Source organism: Pagrus major, chromosome 15, assembly GCF_040436345.1.
Source record: "Pagrus major chromosome 15, Pma_NU_1.0".
NCBI lineage: Eukaryota > Metazoa > Chordata > Actinopteri > Spariformes > Sparidae > Pagrus > Pagrus major.
In genome coordinates this window covers 14,328,189-14,344,266 of record NC_133229.1, presented here as the reverse complement: position 1 = coordinate 14,344,266, position 16,078 = coordinate 14,328,189, and the positions used below count along the sequence as shown (strand labels likewise).

The following is a 16,078-nucleotide window of genomic DNA, read 5'->3' as shown; positions in this document are numbered from 1 at the left end:
AAACACCAGAGAGGAGACACAAAGACTCAGTTTATTGGCAAAGAATTATAGCTAGTGGGACATTTTAATATACCAGTAATATACCAGCGCTTTTCCAGTCTACTGACCCCTCAAAGCACTTTACAACACTTGTCACATTCACACACTGATGGCAGAAGCTGCCATGCAAGGTGCCAACTAGCAGGAGCAATTTGGGGTTCAGTATCTTGCTCAAGCACACTTCAACATGCAGCTGGGGGAGCCATGGATTCGAACCAGCGACCTTCCAATTACTAGATGACCCGCTCTACCTCCAGAGCTACAGCCGCCCCCTAAAGCCACTCTAATGTTGCTACTGATGTACAAACATTTACAGTGTGTTCTGTTCTGTCTATTAGGTGTGTAAAGCCCTGTCACTGGCACATAGATTGATGTTATTAGTTCCAGCTGTGTGTCAAAAGGTCAACTGTCCACTGAGAGTATGGAAGACATTCTAGTCTGTAAGTAAAAGTAATATAGTAATAGTAGTGCTAGCCACTACACTGTATGCTAATGAGTGAAAAACTCATACTAGAGTTTTGTGAAGTCAACTTTTAATTAGGAGGGAATGAGAATAATTAACTTTTAACACACATTTTAGGCCGGAATAACATTTATAGTTAAAAGAACTATGTCAGAACTTATTAATGAGTTTATCAGACTTGTGTGATTTCAAATATTGAATGACGACTCAGAGTTCACTAAACTCTCTTATACATTGATGAAAAGCTGCTTGATGAAGACTAGTGTCTTTTTAATGCTAGTTGAGATAAGATGTTTTCTCTTGTGAGTATTGAAAACATTGCAGACATAATCAAGTATCCACTTCAGTTCTTGTCAGCAGGTGGGAGGGTGGACTGCATTTAAGATACACTAAGTAACATAAGGTTTGGTACCTTGGCTAGGAACTAGATATGCAGAAGAAAAATGGTTCAAATAGCAATGTAAAGATCAGGACTTCCTATTTAGGTTTTCATGTTAGCAGCTATAGACTGTGTTGAATTGGCATTATCAGCATGCTTACAGTACAAATTGAAAAGGTCACTTTTAAAGAAATCTCACTACCTTTTAGAAATGTGTTTTCCTATTCTGTTCCATGCTTTTTAGGCAAACAAAAAAAGAAAAGAAAAAGAAAGCACTGTCTGGCTTTGATTTATTTGAATTGACAGGGAAAACCCTGTTTGATGTAGCAGCCAGTTCTCGCTAGCAGATGTTGCAGCCTTAAACCAGCACACAAATGGCTCATTTAACACCACATCTCATTTCTGTGGTAACATGTAAAATCTTCACACTTTGTTACATTTTTGAAAAATTCCGTTCAGAGTTAGCATTAAAATTGACTTGCCACGTTGGCCAAGTGAGTGGCAAAGGTCAGTAGCCCAACAGCAAGATCAACTTGCCACTGAAAAGTGGATGTAACCTAGCAACAAGCTGTCGCTGCTACTTTATTACCGATTCCCTTGAACTTGTGGCGGCATGCAGGCTTGGTAATCTCCACCGGAACATATCTGTAATGGTGTTTTCTCCACAGCCCATATGGAGGAACGGTTGTAAAATTGCATTGTGCTCCAAATGCCACACTAGCATGTCTGATCCTGGTGTGGTCCAGCTCAGCTTAGTATATCTGACTGACTAGCCAGGCCAGGCCAGGCCAGGGCCAGCTGGACTTTATCTATATGGGCAGACTTACTAGTGCATTTCTATCTTCCTCATCACTCTCTCGCTCTCTTATGTCCATCTGCTGTGAAGCCTCCTTACCCTCATCCCCCCACCCTCAGCAAATATCTATTCCCAAATCTCCATGTGTGTATCCCTTACACTTTCACATCTACAGTTTCTGCCAGCTCTCCAGCTGTTTATCCTGCTTTTTTCCTTGCATCCATCCTTCTCTCCCTCTCTCTCCTTCACACTTTTTCCTGCTATATTCCCTGCATATCCTCCTCTCTTCCTTCCTTTCATTTCTCTCTTTCTCTCATTCCTTATCCCATCTCCTTCCCTGTCTTTTACAAGCACACCACTACGCCTGTTTCTTCTGCCATTATCAGAAGTGATCCACATTTTTCCCATGAGAGAGACGCATAATGACAGGGAGAGAAGGAGAGACAATGAGACACAGGGGTAAAGAGAGGGAGAGAGGACAGAGTATCATTAAGAAGGGAGGAGGGGGAGGTAGGATGGTCAGTGTCCGAAAAGCTCAGCTGAAAATGTGCTCAAGTTGACCAGCAGAGGACTGCAATGCAGACAAGCCAGAGTGTATAGTGTGTGTGCGTGTGTGTGTGTCTTAAAGCATGTATCCAGATTGTTGCTACACTGCTGCCTAAATTTGATGTCCGGCTGCCGCCATTACAGCTTCTTTCGTCCCGTAACACGCCACACTTGTTTTATGGATTATAAATGAACTCATTATCTGTTGCGCTCATTAGCTTCAGGTCCTAATTAGCCAAAATTAATATTGTTTCCTGACAAAGACATTGGCACTGGCAAATTGGCAATTGACCTCCTTGGTCAATCTGGAGAGAGGGACAGAGTGATGTGCAGAAGCATAAAAAACAGCAGAGGTGAGCAGGAGAGCCGGGCGATGACAGCTGCTCTGGGTGATCAGTTTTGGACTGCCTCGCTCTCCCTCCCTCTCTCACACTGTCCTGCACAAACTCTATCTCCCTCTCACACTGTCCTGCACAAACTCTCTCTCTCTTTCCATCAAAAAGTAGCTCCTTAAGTAGACGTGCTGCGCTCATATCACTATCACCAAAGAACCATGACAGGTTTGGGTTGGAAATGAACATTCTAGGTACAATAAAAGCACCTAGGTATTCTGTATGTTCAGTGTGTGAGTTTGTGTGGGCGGGAGTGGAGAATGAACAGCTAGAAAAACCACAGTATCTCACACGCACAGTGGCTGACAGCAGAAAAGCCCTGGATTTGTTAGCAACTGGAACTTCTCACTGGAGACAAACTGCTGCACACAGAAACAAATAGAAGAGAGAAAGAGACAGAGAACAAGAAAGTGTGCTGGGCAGAGAGGAGGGGCTGAGACAACAGACAAGGGTGCATTCAAAAAAAGATCCATGCTTCCAAGGAGGCCTGTTAAATGTCAAACACCTTCTCGGTTGTGAGATAAGAGAGCAGTTCAATTATACCGCACTCTCACCATCACACAATCCCACACACACACCCTACTTCCGCTAACATGAACAGATGTAGAAGACTGGCACATACTTTACGTATCAAAAGATACTAAGTGCAAACATCAAAATGACAAGGTATGTGGAGTATCTGTGCTGAAAAGGCTGCAGTTGCATCACCTCGCAGTGAATGGCAACATACTGAGAGCATAATGAGTGCATAACCAGGGTTAGAGAGAGTAAAGAAGTGAGCAAGATCATTCTCTACCGGTGAAGATGATGAAGAGATAGAGTCACCAGTAAACAAAAGCAAGCAGATTCGAGCCACAGACTGGTCTGTAAATGGGGGGCATGGAGTGCAGGCAGCCCACTTGTCAATTAATCCTATCTGGCACCAGCACACTGGCCTTTATGAGAACAAATGTCAGCTTTCAAGACAAGGACGCTATAACCTTTCTTCATAGAGTGCACACCAGCCTCAGACGACCAACGCTGATATTACACTGCAGGCATCTCATCTAAGCTGATCCAGCATGTCATCCAAACAACAATTCAAAGCATTTAGCAAATTTGCTTTTTGAAACTTAAACATATCAACATTGCCACAACATACCTCCCAGCACTTACAAATGCAAAGGAAAAAAGCAGGACATATTACGCGAGTCTGACCTGTGGTCTTACACAAATCAGAAAATGGACTGCATGTGAGACGGTAATGGCTGGCAACAACACGGCTGTACAAAATATGGTGACTAAAGTGCTCTAAACACAGGTTCCTTCACTTAGCAGGAATCCATTTTCCAAGTAATATTCAAAACACTATGCACACTCCAGGAAGACATTTTTTCCTATTTCCAAATCACCTCTTGTGGACTTTGAGACCTGTAACCTTTTGATTTTAAAAGACCATTGGGAGTTTTACATGACACTTCATTATCTCCTCATTTTTTTCTCAAATTTCTTACATCTTCTCTGTAAGTGAAAAAGTGGACATTTTTGTAGGCATGAAAACACTTACTGAGGAATCAAGACCTGTGAAACATACAGTACAAGCTGCAACAATAGTATGTGCACTTGAGTCACAGCTACATGTGTGTTCATCTCCAAAGGTGCACGGAGAAACAGAAAAAAACAAGAGATACATTCACACAAACTGACAGACACAAAAACCACGCACACACACATACACACACATAAGCATTTCCCCTCCTCACTCCTACAGCTTCCCTGCAATGGAGCAGGGAGAGGTGGTCGCTGATGTGAAACATCAATTTCCAGGTTAGCTGCTCTGCGTGGCTCAGGCAGGTATCAGCCGTGACCCACCTGGGCCAGATAAGCAGCTGCAAGAAGCTGATCTGCCACCCAGCAATGCACCTCTCACTACTGGAGAATGGAGTAACGCGTGCGTGCGTACACACACACACACACACACACACACACACACACACACACACAAGTAAACAAATATTCAAACCTGAAACAATGAATTAAACGTGAGAGGAGAATGAAAAAAAAAAAAATCAGTAATACAAAACTGGCCACATCACATTTCCAGTAAATAAATGCTGCGGTGTTTGAAAATCACCACTTTCTCCAAATGAGGGGGAAACTATGCATCCCTGCATTAACGTACACATACACAATGCACGAGCACTGCTCACGCAGAGAGTTCACCTTCTTGATACTTTGATCACACTTGCTGGGACTGCTGGGATTAAACTGGGTTCAAACCTGAGGCATTCCAGATAGGAGTCCTACACACAAATACACACATACACGCACACGTGCACACAAACGTGTAAACAAACTGAACTCTGTGATGATGCTGATAATTTGGGGAAACGAAAAAAAAGTTTAGCTAGAATCGCCATTACAAATATTGTGGTGTTCTCTTTGATGATTCTGCATGTCTGATCCCACACACACACAGACACACACACATACAAAACCAGAGCAATTATGGTTAAGTGTCTTTCCCAGTGACAGAGGACGGTGTGTGGAAATGCTACACACTGAGATAGTGTGTGAGAGCCCAACATCGGCTGGCTAGGTAATCTAACCACTGCCACCATCACAGTGACGCCTGTCAGCTCAGTGCCGGGCGCCTTGGCAGTGAAGCTCAACCTGGTGTCGCACCACATTCCCACAGACAATTTCAATTAACTTTTACAAGCAAGAGAAATATCACACACACAGCCTGCAGCTATTCTCCGTATTCTCACTCTGTCTGGTCATAACACAGGAAAAATGGAATAGAAAAGGAAACACCACAGAAGAACAATGTCTTTTTAAAGGAGACGGGCAGAGTGTGAAACGTCCAAGATAGCGTCTCGGAAGAGATACTAAACGAGTCTTACATAAGATGCCAGATCATGCAGCTGAAACTAGACACATGGTGAAAGCTGATTATTCACCTCCTCGTGGCATTGTTTTAAAGGTGGACCTACGATGACTACGAACACCCAAAATAACTACTACAGTATAAACGTTAAACAGACTGTATCAGTCAGTCAAATGTACGGATCTGAGGTCATGTGAGGTGGGAGTGCTCTGCCGTTTGCTGACTCACCTGTAATTCACACCAAAGTGACACATCAGAGGCATTTAAGAACTAATTGAGTGTCCATTTGTGTAACCAATGCCAAATCTGATCTCTGTCAGGGCTCTCACCTTTCTGCTCCTGAGGTGCTGAAAGGACAGCAGCCAGCCAAACTTTCTTCATAAACCCACTGTCACAAATTATCTATCTTAAGTCATTAAGTTTCCTTTTACTTTTTAAGTTTTATTTTTCCTTAAGCGGGTAAACTACAGAACTTTGACACTGGAGTAGATAAAATACAAATCAAGTTGTTTAAATGTCAATTACAAAAGATTCAATGTCGTTTTCCTGTTAGCAGATAAGTAACCTGACTTGTTCTGCCTATTTTATTTTGAACAGTTCTGAAACATGTGAAGCTGTATTGGAGATATGCACCATCTTCTCATATCACTGATGAAATTATATATAATTTAAGACTGCCTATGGACCTTTTTTTTTTTTAACTAAATGTTTCCCAAAGTGCTGGCAGAAAAGCAAGACTGAAAGTTAGATCGCTAGAAAAGAAAAACAAGATCAGGGAGAAGTGAGGAAATTCAAATTATGCATGAGTATGAGCAGGATGCTTAGCATTCGAGAAAACTCAGAGGCAATGTTGCAATGAGAAGCCAGAGTGTTGTGAGTGTTTGCATGGGCCATAATAACACTAACACATCACGTGCTGCGTAAGTGCAGACAATATAGTGCAGCACAGCGTCATGATGGATGGTGTGTTTGCAGACACCGCTGAACCGTGGACCCCATTATTTCCTGGGGGAGGAAGGGGGGAGCAAGGCACCGCTGGGGAGAGATAAGGGATGATTGACTAAACCAAAACAGAGGTCCCTCATGGATGGCAGTGTGCTGGCATTATTGGGAAGCCATTGTGGGAGTCAATGTAACAGCTCAATGACAGCAGAAAGCTGTCATAGGAAGTAAGAAGATCAAGTGTGTCCCCTTCCTAAAGTGAGGTAGGGGAAGAATTTTCACGTGGGGAGAAAAACTTCCAGTCATTAAGAATATCTCCCGGAGATGTTGGGACTCATCTCTTGCTGAGATCGGGTGGTTCATACCTCAACAGGGAGGGATACTTCACTTCTGCAGCTGGTGGATCAGATTATAAAGACACACAGGAACTAACAGATACAGTCAGTCTCACTCTCATGCACACAGCACAGCCAGCGTCTCAAACTCACCAACAGTGACAGATAAGACAGAAGTTAACAGAGATGCAGGAAGGACACACACACCGCATTCCAAATTGGCTAAATGAGGGCTGAAAGCAGGAGCACAAACAGACCTGAGCACTGCCCTGCTCACAGCCAGACAGTAACAAATATATAGTGCATGTATCCTGCAAGCAGACACAGTCCTGGATACCAACCAACATCTCTAAAACACAGAATCAACTCTCAGAACTGCCCCCCTCTTCCTCCCCTGACAATATCCTGATTACCCTTTCATTTTACCACTGCTCATTGTTCTTTATTTCGCTTTTTATGCTTCTGTTTCTGCCCAGGATTATCTGGTCTGTGAGGCAAAGACATGCAAAATATTCTTGGATGTCTTCTAGTCTTCTAGGAAACAATCTGCCGGCCTGATGAGGTAATTTCAGATATTTAAAATTTCAAAAAATAAATTAAGGGTTCACACTTATTCGAAAGGTTTTAGACTATGTTTCCTGATGAAGAAAACATAAAACATTTAGTGGACATACAGAGACACTTAGGCTTTAAGTCTGACATTTTTCCTCCTCCACCACACAAAAACAGTTTGTTTTTCTTGTGCATACAAGTCAAAAACTGGATCCTTTGTTGCCTTTTGGATATATTGTTTGTTGCAGTTGACCGACCACTTCTGAGCACTACCTTACTCTGAAGTCTTTTTTCAATGCAAATTAAACAAAGTTTTTCTACCATAAAATGACATTATCTTGTGTTTCATCCAATTTGATATTTTCATTTCCTATGAAGCAATACCAAAACGTAAACCCCATATGATGCCCATTTTCATTAAAAAATAAACATTGATATAACTGTGGTTTGTTTGAGAGTTACATTGGTAAAGTAAAACTGACAAAATGAGAAAAAGAGCAATTATCAACCACAAAGAGTTTTCAAGAGTATTAAGGCATGTATAATACTAAATCTATGTGGTGAGAAGAGCAGGTGTTATGTTAATAGACTTAAATATTTATGTTTAATTTCTGTTCCAACATTGTGTTTTATTAATTATGTTCATTGTTGCTTTTCCAAAAATAGCACATGCCATCTATTTCCTAACCCTGCCCACGTATAAACCATTGCATGTAAATGTTACAAATGTTGTTGGTGTGTACAACAGGACAATTAGAACTAATGTCAGAGAGTTTGAATGGATTCATGCTAAATCTGTCATGTCAAGGAACTTAAATTAGTTCATGCTGGTTGGTATGATGTACATGCATTACTGCCCACAACTAAACTGCTGTGGTGGACTAGATAGTTATGCATTGCGGGGTACATTTAGCTCTGAACACAGCTCCGAAACAGTGTTTGGGTAAGTTGTTTCTACACTAATTCATTCAGGGTTGGTTTACTGTATATGGATGTTGTTTAACAGACTGTTCATACTCACACAGTCGCACACATTCCCCCCCAGAAACATACAAGTCTGGTCTGTTGGTCACCACTGGAACCAATCGCTTGCATACTTACGTACCTGGTAGCATGTGAATATGCACTTGAGACAGCGAGTTTGGATACTGGGGCTGATGTTTAGTCTGAGCACTGTCATAATGAATTTCTAATCTAGATACAAATTTAATTAACATACATAATGTCAGTACACATTTGCATGGGTGGTATTTTCAATAAAGAATTTGTGTTTCCATAATAGACATCTTGTCAGGAGTTCCACATAGGCTAAAATGTGTCAGAGCTAAAGGAGATGGTGCAGTGGGGCAAAAACATATTGATGTTAGTTGGGAGAGACAAATGGAAAGAGGGGTTTTTATCTGAAATGTGTCACAGGGCTCACTGATGTAACAGCCCTGAGCTAAAGACAGAGCAAGAGTACGTACATGCTTGGCTCTCCTTCACACTACTGTGCAAATCAGCTGATCGGTCAGTGATGTGTATCAGTAGAGTCAGTCAGGTAAGGAGGCCGTTCTCTCCAACCAGGTAATGGTCTGGCCAATCATTTGATCAGCAGCAGAAAACACAGAGCACTTATCTCTAGCTAACTGTCACTGACGGGGAGTCAAATATGGATTTCACAACACCAAACACAAAAACCCTCTTGAGCAGGGGAAAAAAGCCTATGTCTCCAAGCAGCACACATTCTTCCTGTAGTCTTTAACATAAAAATAAAATACATTGATGTCTGCTTCTAAAATGTTTTTCATTGGTATAGGAATGGAAATAGAACAGTTCATGGCACAATGCATACGATATGTTGCTGTCTATTAAATTATTAAAGGAATCTGAGACCCTGAACCATGAAATTTCAACCAGAACTTAAAGCAGAGAGCAAATGCAGCACTTAAAGCCAAGACAAAGAATTAAAAAGCAACTGACTTTGGACTTAGCTAGTTAAATAAAATATAGCAATTTGCAAAATCACACTTACACATTTATTTTTAATCCATAATACAATCACATATTCAGTAAAAGGAAGACTTTTTGAATATGATCAGGGCTTTCAGATGCTCAATGAAGCTTCTTCATCAGGTCCAATCAAGATAAAGAAGCATTCACATGACAATATCATCAATCTACAATAGTTAGCAATAGTTACAAACGCTACTTTGTTTATGACTGCAGCTAACATAATCAATATACTGAATTAGACAGCTGGAAAAGAGAGAAAGAGAGACAGTGTCCGCAGGAAAGAGTTTTGACAAGCCATAGTTAATGTAGATTGAGCTGGGCAGCTGACAGTGGGGAATTGGCTGGGGAGAAAGTACACAGACATTATCAACACGTTTCGGGGAAGGCTTTAATAAGTCGTTCCTTGAGGCTACTTCCTGCGCCTTAATTATTATTGAATTAGGAATGCCACGGAGCTAATTAAAAGTGCAAGGTATTTACTGTGGCAGTAGAAGAATGTGAGAGAGCAGAGGAGAGCGAGTGGAAAAGAAAAGGTGTCCTAAAACTGCAGCTAAGATACTACATTTTTCATGCACAGGACCATAAAAACATAAACATAAAAAATGGCTGAAAACTTTGGCTGAGTCTTGGCTCTGGAGCAATGTTTCCCTCCTGGCATTGTAAGAGAAGAGAAAATATATAACCAAGGAAATATGTGGTAAGAAAAGTCTATTCGGCTGAAATAAGAGCTGGTATACTGCCACCTCGCACTGAAACTGGTAAGTGTGATGTTTTGGAGTATAAGGACTATAATATTGTTTCCTTTAGTCTTTTTCTATTGGAAATTTCATGCTCTTTTGTTAAATGACAAAGGATACAAGGGTGCTGATGGATATGAATGACTCACAATGACTGAAATGGTTGTTAGAGAGAGAGATAGAGACCTTCAATTTACTTCATTCACTCATGTAATGAATAGTTCCAAAAGCTTCCCCCCTGTTGTACTCTCTGCCCTCTGAGGCTTCTCACTTCCTCAGAAAAAATAATTGAATTTGAATGTATACAATAACTCATCCCATCTAAATGAACACGTGTTTTAATAATGTTAGCCTAAGCGGAATTTGAAGCCTTATGCTCAACTGGCATAAACTACAAGACGTGCACAAGCCATCCCAGCAGACTGTGGAAGTTTCTTATTTTGAACAAATGTTGTGTTCTTTCCACAAGTTAATTACTCAGTAGAGAGCTTAATCTGCCGAATCAGGGCAAAGTGGATTAGGAGATGAGAGCGTTTAATCAAAGCGTTCTCTCGGTCTAATTACACATCCCATTTCCTGACACAACGCACACTGTTATCTGCCACTGCATTTAAACATCAGCTCCTCTGTTTAGCTGCCACCCCATCCCAAAGAGTGAATGATCCCAATGCCTGGATGTGACAAAAATTCTTGAAACGTGGACAGATGCATGCACACTCACACTAAATGCACACAGAGAACACACCGGCGTGCAGAGAATAGATGACTTTGTCCTAAACACTGTGAAATATTCCTCTCGTCAATATTTAAATAGAACATCTGATGCATCATATCACTGCAGTGTACAGCAAACCATTAATGCAGCCTAATCACGCATCACAGGCATCATTCATACCAGTGGGGACTAAAGATTCCTCTTGGGTTCAGTCTCAGCCATGAATCTGCATTAAAGACAATTAAAACTGTACTGGACTCAGAGTTAAAGGACAGTATATATATCAGCGTGGGGTCATCTCCCATTGTGTTACACCTGTATTTATAGCTCGCATCTCTGCATCCTCCTTCAAACACCTTGTGCTGGTTCCTGGACCAAACCCCTTGCTGGTGAGAGGGGGGGAGGAGCGGGTGTAGTCTCAGATCAAATATCGATGGTTTTTGGATGTGTTCCTTCATCTCTCTGATAAATAATCATGTGCTCCTGCCTGCCATACGGAGCTCTAGTCACTGATCTGTTGCCTAGGCAAGGCCAGATAGAGTTGGGAGCGTGTGCACATGCATGCAGACATGGTTTAACTGAAAAAGCCTGCTTTGCTAATCTCTATAACACAGTATCAATGGTGCTACTGTGCAGTCAATACACAAACTGCTCCAATGAACCCCAAGTTGTTATATCATCACCAAGACTACAGCCTGACAACCTCCACGGTAACTGAAAGCGACCAATCACGTGGCTGTGGAAACCTGATCACCAGGTTCAAGTTATGCAGTTTGGCTTCAGTCAGACAGGTGCTCATTTGTGTTCATCACATCTGTGGTAAAATGATGGCCTAATGAAGTATAGAGAAATGTATGAAGGTTTGAATATGATTAAACCGCCTCCATTGTGCCCTGAAAGTCCAATTTAACAATTCTTTATTCTTCGCACAATCTTTCCACTGAACCTTGAGATGAGAAAATATGTATTTTCAATCTACCCTTTATTCAAATCAAGAGTAAGAGCGATGTCAGCATTGAAATTGCTGCCGGGCCACTCTATTAAGCTGGTGGGCTGGATGATAACTAATCTTGACTGTGTGTGTGGAAACATGTGGGTGTTTGTGGTGAAATGGATCTTATGCTGTTCTCCACTATGTCACAAACTTTACTTACAAAACACACACACACACACACGCTGGAGGGGTGACACCCATGGAGATTGCGAGTTCATTGCCAGGGGTCACCAGATGGTTATGGAGAAAAAAAATAATACAACATATTTTGGACTGGGAAATAGTTTGTTCATTACATCACCTGTACAATTGATAGATAGCCAGATCTTATTGAGTGTTTTTGTGAGAGTCCCAGTGTGCCTGGACATGAATTCTGATTGGACAGGCAAAAAAATCCTTTTTTTTATTTGGCACTTTCTGGATGCCTTAAGTTTAAAGTCCCAGTGCTTGGGGAGGTGGTTAGGCCTCAGACATCAACCTCATTTTCTGGGGGGGAACCACACACATAAAGCATTCCCTAGCCCGTTACACTAATCTTAACCATCACAAATAAATGTCTAACCTAAACTTATTTCTTCCTTCAAACAACTATTTGAAATTGTGAGGACCAGCCAAAATGTCTTCACTTTCAAAAATGTTGTTACTCACACTTAAAAACTTGCTCTGGTTCTCACAATGTTGCAAATACAACACACAAACATGCACACATGCATGCACACACACACACACACACACACACACACACTTGACTCAGTAGCTTGTGTGTTCATGTGTTTATGAATTGGAGTGCCTCTTCGATGAGGACATCTGCTGAGCTAATAAACAATAATCTTGACAAATTGTCACTGTCCGATCACTCAGCCCACCCTCATAATCACACCGCTAAAAAAGCCATCATAGGCTGAGCCAGAGACATGACTGACAGCTCTCTGGACCAATGGAAGCCGCTGCTGGACCGGAGCCCAGCTGCCTGAGGAGAGGACACAATGATTCATGGCCAGAGGGCAACCTGGGCAGAGTGGTTAGGGAAATTAGCAATGCCACCCACCAACACATCCATGCCCTTCACTGGTTGGAACACAAGCAGACTGAAAGAAGAGATGGCCTTCTGCCAGAAACTGCTTAGTACTGTTGGACAAAGATGCCACACTGGGCAAGCATGAGGGTAATGTTGTTTGGGGTCATGGTGATGATGATTTACTGTAGGCTCTGTGGGATACTGTAACCTTCCCTGGCTGCAGTGCAAAACACGTAACTAAGATAATGATGGAGATGCTGAAGTTGAAGTGACTGAAATAGTGATGATGATGGAGGCCCAGTGATGTATTTGAACTTTCATGACCCCAAGAAAAAATATGAGAAAGGAAAAAAAAATCCAGGTTGACAGTGCCGGTGACTCGTAGCCACTAACATAAAGCAACTCTGAGGGTGTAGACATGGATAAGCCAACACTCCATGACTCAGATTGGGAGTGTTGACAGACTGGCAGAGTGTAAAGGTCATGTGATAAAAAAAAAAAAAAAAAAAACCTTCTAGAAAATCAATCCAATATAAAGGATTTTAATTCTAAGCCACTGACACCCTCAAAGAAGATGAAAAGCCAGACATCTCCAAATTGCCCTGTCAATCACTGCAACCAACAAAAATGACAAAAAATAAATAAGGAGGGGGAATTATAGATCCTGGAGGAATCGGACTCAGCCATGTGTTGTGGCATTCATACCGTAACCCCCAACTGCCCCCAACAGCAGTGACACACAACATAAAAGCAAGCTTATAATAACATGGATATATGAAATCTGGACAATCCCTTTCATCCACACATGAACAACAGGATGCAAAATATCCAAAGCATCCCAGCTTTCTTCTGTTGCAGTTATATATTACAGAGAATCACTCAAACAACCAAGCTCTGGAGTTTCCTTCTCATCACACAAACAGACACACCACACACATACAAAAACAAACACACGTCCTGATAGAGGACATCCATTGCCATCACTGTCAGTGTCTTTTATCACAGCTCTCTTTACTTGTTGTTTTCTCTTTCTCAGTTTTATATCCAAGACATACAGAGGACACACCATTTCTATGCAGTAAACAAGTTGGCAAAGCAATGCACAAAGACACCTTTACAGTGATACATCAGAAAACAACATGCAGGCACTCCACAGAGACTCACCGACGGGCATATCTTCATAGATGAGAAGGTAGGTGGAGAAGAAGTAGTTCAGGAAGCGAGGTGGCTGGTTGGAGCCTGTGATAACGAGAGGAAGAAGAATGGTCATTTAAATTCTGCCCAAAACCATCTATTGAGGTAAGTGTTTGAGTTCATCCGATGCCAGTACAAACATTAGAGAGTACAAAAATCTATATTTTGGCCGATATGCACACATTTTTCAAAATTATCCCTCATATGTGGCAATCAAACACTTGTGACAAAGACATGTAACAGAGGCTGGAGATTTAACAGTTTAACAATACGCTATATTGTCTAAAGTGAAAGAACTTCATCTAAATTAAAACAATTTGAACTATCCATAGCATCTTTTTCTGCATTGTAATCTCTAAAACCAAAGTTTTCATATGGACGCATATTGGACAACTTAATTGCAGATACTGATACATCTGTGATAGGCCTATATCAGCCAACCAATATATCAGTCAGGCTTTGATTATGTTGCTCAAGTGATTAACGGCTAATATTATATGAATAATCACCATCTTGTCAATTTCAGTACACTATAGTGTGAGAGATTACTTATTACTAGCCTACTTACTTCTTAGAGTACTACTAGCCTGAAAACTTGTATAAATGTTGCTCCTCGTGTCTGGCAGGTCGTTGACACCTTTTTGATGCATTTAACATCATTATTTGTAAAGAGATCTTCAAGAAGGGGCAAAAACACCACTGCAATGAGCACTTGAACTGAAACATCAAATTGGTGCAGCTGATGCCAGTACAGACACCCTTGTTCCACTGTTTAATTCAAAGGCTGTTTTCACACCGTTTTCCAAACAAAGCATGGCCCCTCCCTCCAAAATGTGGACTGTGGCAAATATAGAGTGTGTGAGAATGTATAAGTGGCTGTGGCAAATATATTCAGTGTATGACACTGTGTGAGTACTGGAGCAGATGCATTCAGTGGAAGAGTATGACATCTGGAAACGTGCTGACATTTAGAGGTGACCACAGCTGCTTTTGTGTAAAGGAAACAAAAAAAGTGCCAGTCGTGTTTTCACAGGAAAACATATCAACACGTAATGACAGAGGTTCATAAAGAGAAACATCAACCGGTTACTTTCAGACCTTTAACCTAGAATGTACTTCACAAATGTCGCTATTTGTAGATCTGACCAAGAGATCCTATTCTGCTAGACAAGTCTTGCTCGGAGTAGCTAATATAAACTGAGTAAACTTTATTTTTTAAGAATACCTATCTTGGTACATTTTCCCAGCTTGGTGCCACTGATCTTTTGGCAGCACAGGCAATCCTTTAATTCTGCTATTCTCAGATGTGCAAGCTGGTGTGTACATAGTGCAGCCTGTGTACCTCTGAATATAATACAGGCATTGTAATGTAAAATGGGTCAATGGCTCCGTCTTTGTCTTAGGAAACTGACTAAATCTTAGGTTAAGAAGCATCTGAATGTTCTGTTCTAAAAATCCTATATAAAATCCGTCCTAACTTTCTCTTTAATCTGCTGGATTAGAAGCCTTAGTGTCAAATGTAAAACTGGACCAAGTGGGAGGAACTGTTGACAAAAGTATCAAGAAACAGACAGCCAAGATGGAGCTGGTTTGTGGTGCTTAAAGCAGGAAAAAAAGCATGTAAGAAATCAAAACAGCAGTGTCTTTGGAGCGGCAGTAGCACAGTATGCAGGGACAGGGTTTGGGGACCAGACCAGTCTATACGGAGTGTGGTAGCTGGGGAAGCGTCAGTTACTCTCCATACAATAATCAGTCCTTCCAGAAAAATGCGGAGTTTTTTTGTGATTGTTGTGGGCAAAAATCCTTGATTATGCGGCACGTTTTCTTAAAAAATGCGATGGAATATGCGGGATATTTTTGCAATTTTATGCAATGAAATTGCAGGAATTTGCAAAAATTGCGGGAACTTGCAAAAACTGCGGTTTGATGAATAAGAAAAAAAAAAAGTGATTCCCCCAACACTTTGTCATCCAACTCTGAGAGAGGTGTGTGCAGCAGAGTCAATAGATGCCTTATCTTAAAGCTGCCATGTGAAAACAATATTGTAGATTACAACAAACGTGAAATGCACTGCAGATGGATAAATGTTTTGTTTTTGTAATGTTAATGTAC

General features: G+C 41.3%; 1 protein-coding gene across 1 annotated transcript in view; it reads right to left on the bottom strand.

Moving 5' to 3' along the window:
- Positions 1-16,078, bottom strand: part of LOC141009724 (cadherin-23-like) — a 163,818-nt gene that overhangs the window by 129,706 nt on the left and 18,034 nt on the right. The window contains exon 4 of the mRNA XM_073482415.1: positions 13,937-14,011. Coding sequence (XP_073338516.1) covers positions 13,937-14,011 — 75 coding nt within the window. The remainder of the gene's footprint in view (positions 1-13,936; positions 14,012-16,078) is intronic.